The 15,138-nt window shown below is 31.7% G+C and overlaps 1 protein-coding gene across 1 annotated transcript; it reads right to left on the reverse strand.

Annotated features, from left to right (window-relative positions):
- Positions 1-3,798: 3,798 nt before the first annotated feature.
- On the reverse strand, positions 3,799-14,857 carry LOC139521960 (carbohydrate sulfotransferase 15-like). Its single transcript, XM_071315795.1, has 8 exons — positions 14,601-14,857; positions 10,345-10,682; positions 9,334-9,574; positions 8,319-8,435; positions 7,712-7,868; positions 6,132-6,294; positions 5,550-5,697; positions 3,799-4,570 (listed from the first exon to the last, which is right to left on the reverse strand). Exons 2-8 carry the CDS (start codon positions 10,627-10,629, stop codon positions 4,383-4,385), a joined length of 1,299 nt encoding a protein of 432 aa, XP_071171896.1. The 5' UTR covers positions 10,630-10,682; positions 14,601-14,857; the 3' UTR covers positions 3,799-4,382.
- Between the last annotated feature and the right edge of the window lie 281 nt (positions 14,858-15,138).

Genomic DNA, 15,138 nt, shown 5'->3' on the forward strand with positions numbered 1-15,138 from the left:
TTTTGAGTTTTTGTTTGTTTTTGTATTTTTTATGCAAGGATAGAATACTGCTATTTTTAGCTCACCTGGCCCGAAGGGCCAAGTGAGCTTTTCTCATCACTTGCTGTCCGGCGTCCGTCGTTGTCGCTAACTTTTACAAAAAAATTTTCCTCTGAAACTACTGGGCCAAATTAAACCAAACTTGGCCACACTCATCATTGGGATATCTAGTTTAAAAAATGTGTGGATTGACCCGGCCAACCAACCAAGATGGCCGCCATGGCTAAAAATAGAACATAGGGGTAAAATGCAGTTTTTGGCTTATAACTCAAAAACCAAAGCATTTAGAGCAAATCTGACATGGGGTTAAATTCTTTATCAGGTCAAGATCTATCTGCCCTGAAATTTTCAGATGAATAGGCCAACCCGTTGTTGGGTTGCTGCCCCTGAATTGGTAGTTTTAGGGAAATTTTGCTGTTTTTGGTTATTATCTTGAATATTATTATAGATAGAGATAAACTGTAAACAGCAATAATGTTCAGCAAAGTAAGATTTACAAATAAGTCAACATGATAAAAATAGTCAGTTGACCACTTTAGGAGTTATTGCCCTTTATAGTCAATTTTTAACCATTTTTCGTAAATCTTAGTAATCTTTTACAAAATTCTTCTCCTCTGAAACTACTGGGCCAAATTAATCCAAACTTGGCCACAATCATCTTTGGGGTATTTAGTTTAAAAAATGTGTGGTGTGACCCAGCCAACCAACCAAGATGGCTGCCATGGCTAAAAATAGAACATAGGGGTAAAATGTAGTTTTTGGCTTATAACTCAAAAACCGAAGCATTTAGAGCAAATCTGACTGGCTTTTAAATTGTTTATTAGGTGAATTTCTATCTGCCCTGAAATTTTCAGATGGATCGGACAAACTGTTGTTAGGTTGCTGCCCCTGAATTCGGTATTTTAAGGAAATTTTGTCGTTTTTAACCGAATTTTTGTGACAAAAATGTCGGTTATTGATTTGGGGATGTACGGCGGGCGGGTGGCAACCAAATGTTGTCTGTGCATTTACTCATGAACCGTTCATCCAAAGCTTTTTAAATTTTAATATGTTGTTACTGACAACAAAATGAAGGTCAAGTTTTAGAATGACGATTTTGACTTTTACTGTTCAGGAGTTATGGTTCTTGAAAGATTGAAAAATGGCGTTTCCAGTCGTGTCCGTGCATTTACGCATGAACTGTTTAAACCAAAGCTTCCCAAATTTTAATATGTTGTTACTGATGAAAAAATGGAGGTCAAGTTCAAGAATGACGATTTTGACTTTTACCGTTCAGGAGTTATGGTTCTTGAAAGATTGAAAAAGGGCGTTTCCAGTCGTGTCCGTGCATTTACGCATGAACTGTACAATCAAAGCTTCCCAAATTTTAATATGTTGTTACTGATGACAAAATGGAGGTCAAGTTTGATAATGTCGATTTTGACTTTTACCGTTTAGGAGTTATGGTTCTTGAAAGATAAAAAAAATGGCGTTTCCATTCATGTTGTTGCATTTACTCATGAACCATTCAACCTAAGCTCTTTCAAATTTTAATATGTTGATACTGATGACAAAATGCAGGTCAATTTGATATTGACTATTTTCACTTTCACCGTTCATCAGTTATGGTTCTTGTGATATTGCCAGGACACAAATAAATGTTAATAAATCCGGTTTGCTGTCGTTGTGACAGCCTCTTGTTTGTTATTATCTTGAATATTATTATAGATAGAGATAAACTGTAAACAGCAATAAATTGTAAAGCAAAGTAAGACCTAAAAATAGGTCAACATGACCAAAATGGTCAATTGACCCCCTAAGGAGTTATTGTCCTTTATAGTCAATTTATAAAAATTTTCATAAAATTTGTAAATTTAAACTAACATTTTCCACTGAAACTACTGGGCCTAGTTCATTATAGATAGAAATAATTGTAAGCAGCAAGAATGTTCAGTAAAGTAAGATGTACAAGCACATCACCATCACCAAAACATTATTTTGTCATGAATCCATCTGCGTCCTTTGTTTAATATTCACATACACCAAGGTGAGCGACACAGGCTCTTTAGAGCCTCTAGTTTATATTATACACCCACTCTAAAAGTGGAGGTTTTATGGCAATAGCATTGTCTGTACATCCCTCCTTGATTGTCCAACAAATATTTTCGTCAAACTTTTCTCCGGAACCTCTAAACAGAACGACTCCACAGCAGCTTGACATTCATGAATTTTAAGAGCACTTTTCCGAAGAAACCCTTTTTTCGTTGGAAGCCCCTTGCTATCTGGACCACACTGTATAGTGTTATTATCTTGAATATTATTATAGATAGAGATAAACTGTAAACAGCAATAATGTACAGCAAAGTAAGACCTAAAAATAAGTCAACATGACTTAGGTAAATATAAGTTACGTTTAATAGCATCTCTTGGTCCTGCAGGTCAAAAATTTATGTTTTTTTTAATGGTAAAACAGCTTGAGGTAAATGGAGAAGTTGTGACCAACATGTTTTAAATGTTATATGAAATTAGGCTATCAAAGTACACCACGCCAAAGTTTCATTTCAAAACTGCATTTTGATTGCTTGTTTGGATTAATCAGCATGATGGAATGCATAGTGCAAAGTTGTGATAAATTCCACGGATATCTAAATTTTTCAACTTTCCCAGTAAGTTATACAGAAGCATAATAAAACTGCAAAATTAATCAACACAAGTTTTGGCCTGTTGACTTCAAAACTCTTGCCAGGTTTGCATGTAAAAGTTTGTGATTTGGTCAGTTTAAGACGCACTACTATTAGTCCAATAATGGTATTTTGTATGCAGTTGATTTAGCAATTGTACATCTTAATTCTATAAAGATTATATAGCCCTGCCCTCAGTTGAGGTTTTGTTGAATTTTAAACTTATGCTGGACTGCAATCTCTATGGACTGTTAAATCTGCTTACAATACAGTACTAGTGTAACTCTAACACCACATAGAAAACTAAGGTCTTAGCAACACGAACCCAAACAAAACCTGGAGGTGATCTCAGGTGCTCCAGAAGGTTACCCAGATCTTGCTCCACATGTGGCACCCGTCGTGTTGCTCAAGTTATTACAAACGAATATTCCATAACGGTCCACCAACTCATGATGGTGTCCATAAAATTTACGAAGGGATGATTTCAACATCACCATTTGGAATTGGCTTCCTTGTGAGCAGCAACCCTCTATCAAGCAATATCGTATTAATTTGGAGATATCTACTCCGTATGTAGGTGCTGCTTGAATGTTGCTTCATAGAAATGGAAAGTTAACATTGGGAAGCTGAAACAATCTCTTTTGTCGTAAAATTTTGTTTTCAACAGACCCTCATTGTCAATTTCTAGATGTAAGTCAAGATATGAGGCAGCCTTAATTAACTGTATCTGTTGTATCCTTTATCTCTAGTTTGATGGGATAGATGCGTTCAACATAGTCACCACATTTTGAATTATTTAGTAAGAGAACATCATCTATAAAGCGGAAAGTAGAGTTAAAGGATATTGCTAAATTCTTGACTTTCTTCCTAAGAAGCTCATGTATGAAGTCAGCCTCATAAGAATAATGGAACAAGTCGACAAGAAGAGGGGCACATTTGGTTCCCTTGGAAATGCCGATAGTTTGCTTAAAAAACGTCCTCAGAACGTATCAAATATGTTGTCAATCAAGAAATCAAGCATCTTGACATGTCCGTTTCAGAGAAATTGAAGTGATTTTTACAAAGAAGAATTTATCCTCCCTAAGACAAGATAGTTGTATCAAAGTTGGCTATTCTTTTTAAGTTTAGATTTACTTTTAAAACAGATATTCATTACATAAACACAATATTCATATTCAATGAATATAACACACACAAAAGCGCAAGAACGAACACACCATTAACAGGTCAAAACACATACTGTACACACAAACCAAAGACTACCTTCTTTGCTTAACTACAGAATGACTTTGTATTTAGATATGGATCTCTTTGTAAAATACTAATTAATGGTCAACATTATAAGTATACTTTTTTTTGTATCTAATCTTCCTTTTCAATATGAAATAGATCATGACTCAGTCAAATACATTAACAATATGTATGTAAAATATGTTATCCCAAGTACATGTTAGATTTTAATTTATCAAATGTTACATCTTAATAAATCCAACCAAACTCAATGTTTTATATCATACAGCTCACATAGTATTGTGTAATTCATTCAATCGATGCTTTCTTCTGTCTATCTAAACTTTTAAACACACAAAGTTCCCAATCTTTTTAATTTGAGGGTAAAAGTGAATGCGTTATATTTCTATATTGACTTCCCATGCAACGTAAACCCAATTCTGACCATTCCTGTCAGCTTCCCCACATGTATTTATTATCGTTTAGTAAAATTGACAAACGTTTATTAAAAGGATGATAAAATTCTTGCAATAAAATTCTAGTTTTTTTCGACATGTCTCCAATCTGTCGGTCTTCTTTACTTCTTGTATTTGAAATACTTCTTTTTCTTTGTTTGTTTTCTTCAGACACTGATATTGGCCCTAAAATTGATGGGGACATAATTAATTCATTGCGACAAATATCACAAAACCATTTGCAAGTTTTTAACACAATAATTGACTGCTGTACCCCTATCTTATTGACACTTTTAACTTTTATGTCTGTTTGCTTTGTTCAATCTGAATCATCGTTTTCAATATAATGGAACTTTATGCGACTGTTCTACAAATGAGAAGTTTAGCTAGCTATAAAACCAGGTTGAATCCACCATTTTTACATAAGAAAATACCTGTACCAAGTCAGGAATATGCCGTGTTTTTTTTTAGCTTTTGTTTTCGCCATTTGATCAGGGACTTTCCTTTTTGAATTTTAGTGAAAAATTCAGATTGAAGTCGAACGCAAATGCCACGTGCCAGATCACAACTCACAACCCTACTGTTGAAAGGCTAGTGATACCATAGTTGAACTTCTTTGACCACCACCGAAAGTTTTGATTTTGTTTTTAAATACATGAATAAAGTTAACGGTATTTGAATAAATGGCAATAACCTTTTCCAGCTTACAATTAAAATGCCGACATTAATCAATTTTAAAAGAGTTTTTGATTGTATTTCAGGGTAAGACTTCTTATGATATGGTAACAATAGAAAGCTTTTTTGATTCTGAAGAGATAAAAAGGAAGAAGAAAGAAGTGATGGACTTCCTAAAGGTAAATGTATATGCAAATATGTTAACTCTATTCACAATTTTAAGGTAAAGATTGCATGAAATGCAATCAATACCCTACGGCACTGAAGACTGTATATACTGTCCACCATATGTCTTTTGGCTATCGATGTCATTAGGATGTTCTTGTATAATTGCATATCTACGATACAATTATCACTCCATATCACAAAAAATCCATTTAATTGACTAAATTACAAACGGAAATAGTTCAACTTTGATTTTACATATCCAAGCATATTTATTTGCATGTATTTATGACGTCATTAATTATTACAATGTATATATACTTACTCAATTTCAAAAACTTGAAAACTTCTTTCAAGTACACAATACGATTTCGCATATACTCCTCAAATTTAATCACCATCACTTGTTCTTTTGGAAAGACCCTATACCAATCTTCTAAAAATACATAGTACATTCCTACTCGTAAACGAGCCTGCAAGATAAAGTAAACACCTACTGTAATATATTTTAAAGGTCAAAATATAACAAATTCAACAATTTTATTATGAATTTCTTGAATTTTAAGTTAAAAAACATATGACATCAATATCAAGAGGTCCAATACTTTGATACAAAAGCGACAAAAAATCAATAAAAAACGGATTATTACTAAAATGGAAATATAAAAAAATGACCTTTGAATACCTTTACTGATGTGCGTCCTTTTTAAGAACATCCATTTACATAACAACCATACTAAGTAATACAGTTTAACCCTGGTATTATGATTTTTATATGAACACATTGGGAGAAATGAAGCTGCATCGCATTTTTCTCTCCTTTTTTGCAAAGACTCAATTTCAAACTAATCTGCAATAATTTCTGCATTTACAGAATATCATGGATAAGAACATTACACTTATATACCTTAAATGATTCCAATGAAGAATTGTAAGCACAACCTCGTTCTGAGAAATGTTTTCGGCATAACATATGTTGAGCGATGGATTCAAGAACTGCGAGATGGAAATCTTCTACCGTTTTATTATATCCAAAAAACTGAGATTCGTATAAATAGTCTGAATATACCCTGAAAAAGAATATGCAATTATATTGTTAACAAATAAAGGCAACAGTAGTATACTGCTGTTCATTAGTCATAAATCGATTGAGCGAAAACAGATCTGGGTCACAAATCACAACTGATATGCAATTATGGTTGAACATGTTTTTAATAAACATACACACAATTTCAAGCAAATTTTACAACCAATTTTAGAGAATAGTAGTGAATACTGCGTAGACGATATAGGGAAATAATTTGAAATGAATAACATACATAATTTTAAAATTATTTTACACATATACTGTTAAACTGAAATTTTTCGTAGACCTAGAAGAACTTGAAATCAAAACCATTATATGTATCAAACCGGTATTTATGTCGATGGTTATTGTTTACTTTCGGTCGTATTTGCTTTTCGTTAATTGTTTTGTCCTTAATCAAACCGTTGGTTTCTCTTATTTTAATTGTTTCATATTTTTAGTCATAACGGTGCCCTCTATGACTGACTATAGGGTATGAGTTTAGTTTTTTTTATTTTGGCCTATAAATGAATAGTGATACATCCACTTCATTCAGCCTCGGGTTGACTTATGTCTCATTGGCAATCATACCATATCTCACATATTCTATATAAACATTGATCGACAAAATTAACGAAAAAGATTCCAGTTGGTTTTTTTTTCAAAAATTATGTACTATTCATAACATTTTCTTTATCCAGACAGAAAAAAATTATTCAAATATTTTAGTCATCAACTTTAATTTAAAACGAGGATCACATAACCTTGCAATTAAAGGGGCAAAACTGAAACCAATAAGATATTTCATTATCTATAAACAACATCGAATCTAAATGCACTGAAGTCGCGTTAATTCGAGTATCTTAGTCTGGGTGTTTACTTTTGACGGATAAGCTTGTATTCATTTTACAATTCTAAACATAACAGAATTTCATTGATTTGACTTACAGTATATATTAAATATATTAAAGATATCAATATGTGTTTATTTTGTTTGTTTTCGCTTAGTCGACTTAAACCCCCTCTCTCTTTAAAAAATCGCCGGATCCACATTTGAGTGTACAGTTTACAATTGCGTGTTTACCTTGATGAAATGTAGTTAAGATAGTCAATTTCAAAAGATGGGTTTGTATGCAAGTGAAACTGGTGTTATTCAACGTGTTCAAATTTCAATACTGAGTAGCACAATATTGACAATGTGTTTGTTATTTGGTGTTGAGTAAAAGTTATTTTTTTGGCAGAAGTGTCAGGTGTTGATGTAAGCAGGAGATTCAACCCACTATTAAACCACAATGAAATAAGCTGTTACTGCTCTTGTCTTGGAAGTCACCGTACTTCTCCTTAGACTATAAAGTAGATTTCAGTTTCTAACAATTCTATCTTGTTCGTTCAATCCGCATGTTCAGTCTAGTAATATATACCTATTAACAGGATCCCTCATCATAAATATGAGTCTCATGTCCGGATTTAAATGGTAGAGGTAATGAGCATTTAAAATACGAGGCTCGTTACAATCTTCATTCCCAGGGATTTCCTGCCATCTGTCATTATCATGTGACACGTCCACTGTACCTTCGCCTGTAATAAGTTTCACACAAAAATTGAAATAACAAAAATACCGAACACTAAGGAAAATTCAAATTGGAAAGTCTCTTATCGATTGGCAAAATTTGAATATTCTTAACGACAAAACCCCAAAAAATAGAGATAACAAAAGTTCCTGAATTCGGACAAACAATAAACATGTTATGGGACAAGCTTGTTTTATTAGAATTCATCCCTCATTTAAAATATCTATCAGTGCATGGACTAAGCAAAGGTTGGCCAAAGAAAGATTAATAAAAATCTGCACAGATATTGCAATTCATTGTACTAGAGTAATGTAGGTAAACATTACAATTTAAAAGCATATATATTTGCTTAGAAATGTTAAAAGATTGAAGAACAATGGAATTATGATATATTATTGACCTTTTTTATAGTTCGAATTTACAGTTGTAACATTGATAAATATTCTTGTGAACAAACCTGTAACCAGAAAGTAATACAAGTCATCATCTGTCCATTTGTCTGGTGATGGTGTTGATTTGATTATATCAGATGCAGCGTCAAAATGGTCTAGATACTGATCTAGACTCCAATTTGCTTTAACAATAATAAAAAAAAGAAAAATTAATCACCACAAATAATGATTAATTATCTATTAGAAGAGAAAAGTTGACATAGTAGAATTGAAAACGCATGTATTAGCCGGTATCTGATTGGTGTTAAATAGATGTTTGTTAATTTCATATGGTCTTTGTAAAATTGTTTTATCCACGTCATTATGGTATACACGTACGTATTCAAACATAACAGATGTTCCTATCAACACAAAAGAAGAAAGTATAAAATAAGCCAATTCAACACAATAACTCAATAACAAGTTTTTTTTAAATTTTATTTATCGTCAAAAATGGTTTCTGAAGCATGATTTATTATTATTATTAATTGTTTTTGTCTTTTAACTAGCCTTCAGTCCCTGCGTCCGTTACCACAATTTCATTATTGTATACACGTACGTATTTAAACGTAACAGATGTTCCTATCAACACAAAAGATGAAAGTATAAAATAAGCCAATTTAAAACAATAACTTAAATACAATTTTTTTTTATTTTATTTATCGTCAAAACAGATTTCTGATGCATGATTTATTATTATTATTAATTGTTTTTGTCTTTTAAATAGCTTTCAGGAACTGCGAGTACCGTTTCCACAATGTGAAATGCATTTTTGTTCCTCATTGTTTGCTTGTTTGCTTGTTTCGTGTTCTCGTTTTTTTATATATAGACTAGACCGTCGGTTTTCCTGTTTGAATTGGTTTACACTAGTAATTTTGGGGTCCTTTACAGCTTGTTGTGTGTTGTGAGCCAATGTAAGGCGTTGAAGGCCTTATTTGACCTATAATGGTTTAATGTTTAGGGATGGATAGTTGTCTCATTGGCACTCATACCAAGTTTTCAAGAATGTAACATTTAAGAAAAAATTTTCATTTCCACAACCTCTTGGATAACGTCTCCTGGTAAAATACATAGGTTCTTTTCCATGTTTGATGGCTACTCCTGGGTGTTGCTCTAACCCGTGCCAAACATCTGTAGTACCACTTTTAGGCATACCAATAATAAAGAAGTAAGGGAGACAGCGTATAGCAAGCATTGGCATCTTCAATTCTTTCCCGCCCAAGTATGTCACATTACGATAAAAACAAGGATTCTTGTAGTTTTTAAAAAACATAAAAGGACCCTGAAAAAATATAATAAAAGATATTCACTATTCGAAGTACTTAATATTCTTCAACTTTACACTTTATATAGTATTTACAATTTTTTCGATTCGAGCGTCCATGATGGTTTATTTTTTGAAGAAAAAAAAAACATGTCTTGAATTCAAAATTTATTCTAATCTCGGAACCAATCATGAGTTTATTTGAAGATGTCCAATTAACACGATTCGATATACTTAATATTCGAAACTGATCATAAAAAAGAAGATGTGGTATGATTGCCAATGAGACAACTATCCACAAAAGACCAAAATAACACAGACATTGACAACTATAGGTCACCGTACGGCCTTCAACAATGAGCAAAGCCATACCACATAGTCAGCTATAATAGGCCCCGATAAGACAATGTAAACCAATTCAAACGGCCTTATTTATGTAAAAAAAATGAGCGAAAAACAAATATGTAACACATAAACAAACAACAACCACTGAATTACAGGCTACTGACTTGGGACAGGCACATACATAAATAATGTGGCGGGGTTAAACATGTCAGCGAGATCCCAACCCTTCCCCTAACCTGGGACAGTGGTATAATAGTACGACATAAGAACGAACTATAAAAATCATTTGAAAAAGGCTTAACTAACCAACTCTTTATTATTATTATTGATATTACATATGATTGGGTTCTAGTTTGAGTCTGTAGTAGTGAGTTTTTACATACCATTTTAAATTATGATACCGTTTTACGTGTTGTTTTGGAAATGAAACTAATTGTTCTTACCGTTTTGTGAAAATCTAAAAGTTTATTGACTTTTGTTTGTCCAGCTGATCCAAGGCCTTTCCCTGGACAGATCTGTTTACGGAACAGTAAATTATGGTTGTACAAACGGTTAGTTGTGATACTAATGTTTGATGATTCAGAACTTTGCAACAACTGCATTCTGATTAAGGCACCATTTGTGTGTATATTGTTGTTCAAGGGATCAATATTTAAGTTCAGAAAAATACACATGATTAATATTCCACATAAACACGAACGAAAAATCATTCGTTGTAATCCATTCATTCTAATCCCATATCATTATGGTTCTAACAATTCCAGTCTCAGTGTCTCTTGTTCTAAAAAACAAATCTTTATAAATAAATCATATGTATTCCGCATAAAAGAACTTACTTGCATTTTTCCAAAATATTCAGAACTCATACATTTCATGCTATCAATATATGCAGTCATTTATAAACTTGGCATATCAAATTGTTTAATCAAAAAGTGTACCATATGATTAGTTTACATGTTAAAAGACAAAGTTCATCGATAGTTGCAGTTCATATGTATTGTGTACTTAACAATGTTTGTTAAAGGGCATTTCTAGTCTGAGTTTGCTTTCAAAGGTCAAACAACAGATAAAAAAGCTAGAGATGAATCTTATTTAGGTTTTACATTGCTTTTTAGTATATTGGAAAAAAAGGATATGCTGTATTAAATCATGACACAAAAATACAAACATGCACATATCATATCCATTCTTTTGACATTTTGGCCAAGGAAAATACATCTAAATCAGTGAACCGTGGGGATACACTTTTAAAAACTAACAGTTAAACGATTGGTTTGTAAAATTCGATTCGTATACAACTGATTGAAATGTTAATCAATATAAAATGTTAGATATTAAATAAACAACTATTAATGTTAGCTGTTGGACAATATTAGCTTACAAGAAAACACGGTATACAAAAACTTCGCAATTGTCTAATAAGCGATGTACTCAATATGGTATCGTTTCAGTTAAAACAAATACGTTAGCACTTTAGCCTCAATTGATACAAGTGAGAGGTTTAGCTAGCTATAACACCAGGTTTATCTATCATTTTAGTCGGAAAAAAATGTCTGTACAAAGACAGAACAGTTGTTTTTCACTTGTTCCTTTGGTTGATAACATTTGGTTTTGTAAGTGTTTTAGGGCTTCCATATGTTTTACAATTATATTTTTTTTTGGTAAGATCGTTAAGAAGTTTCAAAAAGTTTGACTATTTGGGAGATCTTGAGGAAGATAAATTTAACTAGAAAATTAATGAAAATAATGTGAACAATGAAGTCAATGTAGCATATGAAGAATTTTTAATCTGTTCTTTTAGATATTGAAAATAACACATACATGTACCATTGAAAAAGAGAAAAAAAAAAACAATATACAAAATCCTGCTCCATTCATGAATCATGAACTTAGACTAGCTTTTACAATAAATATAATTAGGCAAAAATCTAAAGATATAGGGGAAAATACATAACCCAGAGAAATTAGCAACGACTTTTGGCCCACCATCAAACATTTTTTTAACAAACAAATGTAGTCATTTTGAGAGAAAAGTACCCGTTATTCTATGTGACAACTTTCACATCATAAATGACCAGGACTTCAAAGGTTACTTTTATGATTTTTTTTTGTATTTAAAAAATATTGGATCAGGGTGTGCTCTAGATAAGAACCAGCTTAGTACCTGCACTAAGTCAGGAATATGACAGTTCTTGTCCATTCGTTTTTTTATGTGTTTTGTTATTTGATTTTGCCATGTGATTATGGACTTTCCGATTGGATTGTCCTCTAAGTTCAGTATTTTTGTGATTTTACTTTTTAGCGTTACAACTACCGACACAAATTGAAGGTAAGTTGATTTTCTGAATATATAAAAAATAGATTGTTAGGAAACATAAACAAAAACAGCAAGATATGGCTGATCAGAATTAGAATTAGAATTCAATCAATTAATTTATAAACAGAGCGGGAAATGTTGAAAATTAAACTGGAAAATAAAAAGTTACTTTTTTTACCAAATTTTCCAGTAAATTTATTACCTTAAAACAAACTATAAACATCGTCAGTAGTACACTCCAAACACTCAGCATATTATCTCTATTTCAATAACATAATATTCAATCTGGTTATTAGACATGAACTCCCTTTTTATGCATTTTAAATTTAAATACTACAGAGATATTATAAAAACATATTACCTTTGCAGTTGCATAACCTGGTGATATATATTTAAATGTTTTGAGAGCAAGATTAAGAAATAAATGCAGTGGGCTTAACATGGGTTAGCATCAGGTAAATATTAAAACCGACACATTGTGTCTACGTAGATATTTACAGGAAAATACTATGAAAGCTTAAATTTTGTGTTTTCGTCTTTGTAAGTTTAGACGTGAAACCTCTAAGGCAAAAACTCGAAATAGAAACGCTAAAACAATGCAATGCTAAAACGAGTTAGTTGACCGTTATGGAATATCTGGTTCACAGATGATAGTGAATGTGTTCCTAATGTCGTAACAACAATCCCGCCCCTTTATAATATTTGTCATATATTCTATTTTGAAGTAGTCCATCTATGTCAATATTAAAAAAAAAGGAAATGAAACAGGTCATCGACTTTTTTATGAATTATTTCAAGTTTATTTGAGTATATAAGATGAAAACACTAACTGAAATGTTGGTTATATAATTAACAGAACATCATCAATATCACTGCAATTGAATATAAACTCATTATAGATACCAGGACTAAATTTTGTATATACGCCAGACGCGAGTTTCGTCAACAAAAGACTCATCAGTGACGTTCGAATCCAAAAAAGTTAAAAAGACCAAATAAAGTACGAAGTTGAAGGGCATTGAGGACCAAATTTCCTAAAAGTTTTGCCAAATACACAAATACATGAAAGAATTTTGCACGATGTATTTTTCTTTTTGACTCCGAGAGGGTTCTGGATGAATTCTGCTCATATGAGTACGACGCAAGTCAGTCAGTAGTGGTGCACAATTATTACCAATTGAAATACCGACTAAAATATCAATCCATCAAACTCAACAAAATTAGTATAGTCCAGCACGTTGATGATATCATCTATGGTGTATTTGTTGTGGGAATCAAGTGTGGTTCTTCACAAAGTAATATTTTTTTAAAATGACCCCAAAACAAGGAATTTGTATCCACGTTTCCTTTGTTTGTAGAAAGGGGTTTTTAATGAGACGATGCATTGTATATTCAAGTAAGCACGTGGGATGGAGTAGAAAAATCAACGAGTTCAGTATTACTGCAAAATTGGAAAGATTGTGATTAAAGGATTAAAGACCATGAGGAATCCATGCCCGTCTGATTGACACCGATAGTTAACTATATACTTCATCGCAACTTGATATGTGTATCTAGTAAGTAATAGTTTCAGTGATAAGTTTATATAGTACTTTGGACAAGTCATAAGTAATATCTGTATTTTGAAATGTGACCATTTAACATACCCATTTAAAAATTCAAAAATTACCACTTGACTTCTTAACATGTAATGCCAATAATTTTTCAATACATACATTATATCAATTATTATAAAAACTTAAAATCACAGTCAATTTATTTAATTTCTTTTTAATAAGCCTAGGTGTACTTTCGTTCGAAATTTTTTAATCAATGATTCGGTATCCTAGTGATAACTACAAACATGGAAAAACACAATTATACGAAACTTGAATATTTGAATTTAACACAATTCACTTTACTACTTACAAATATTCATATCAACAAAATCATTCAAAACTTAGATAAGAAAAATAGTAATTTAGAAAGGCAAGAATAAAATAAAAGATAAAAATTAAAAAAAATTAAGAAATTCAAATGAACAGATTTTTGATTATATTTATTACATTAACTTTTAATTACAAATAATTTGTTGCAAAAAAAACCCAATGTTGCTAAGTTATAGAATAATTTACGATAAAATTACTAACGTTAAAATAGTTTCAAACTTTTTTATAATCAAATTTAAATTATTGTAATAATTAGACGGGAACTACATGCTTACTCACCTTTAGGGAAAAAAGTAAAATTCAAAATTATTTTCCAGTTGTTCTGCACATATGATCATTACTACCATTGAACATGATATGCATGCATGTATGTTAATCTTATGATCCCCAATAAAACATCAGAAATTTAAAAAAAATGATCAATTTCTTGAAATCAATAACATTTTGTGCTTACCTGCGTCAGTAAGGTAACAACTGAATATGCGACGCATAATATGTAGTCCTGTTACACAATATGATATGGTTCGGATTAAATTAAACTATTATTTGCTTAACTTCCAGTAAGAAAAATTCAGGCATCTTTTGGACGATGGTAACAGTTGACTTGCAAGATATTTCATATTCTTTTATTTTTCATTACAACCGGAAACCATAGTGATGACACACGAACAACATAATGTTTTAAATCCCTTTTAAATTTGAATTTATAATAAAAGCTTGACACGTGAGAACTCCGAAGGTAGACAAAAGGTAACAAAATTGTGGTTTTGATTTTGCCATTTGATTAGGGACTTTCCGTTTTGATATTTCCTCGGTGTTCTGTATTTTTGTGATTGAACTTTTTATTATGGAAACTGAGATTTTTCTACTCGTGAATCTGAAGGTGTTTACATCAACAAAACATCAATCAAATCAACGAAAGTTGACAAAAATATTGAAGTTTACAACAATGCAGGTTTTGAAATCTAATTAGAATGAAATTCAAAACAGTG

This window comes from Mytilus edulis, chromosome 4 (assembly GCF_963676685.1).
Source record: "Mytilus edulis chromosome 4, xbMytEdul2.2, whole genome shotgun sequence".
Taxonomy (NCBI): domain Eukaryota; kingdom Metazoa; phylum Mollusca; class Bivalvia; order Mytilida; family Mytilidae; genus Mytilus; species Mytilus edulis.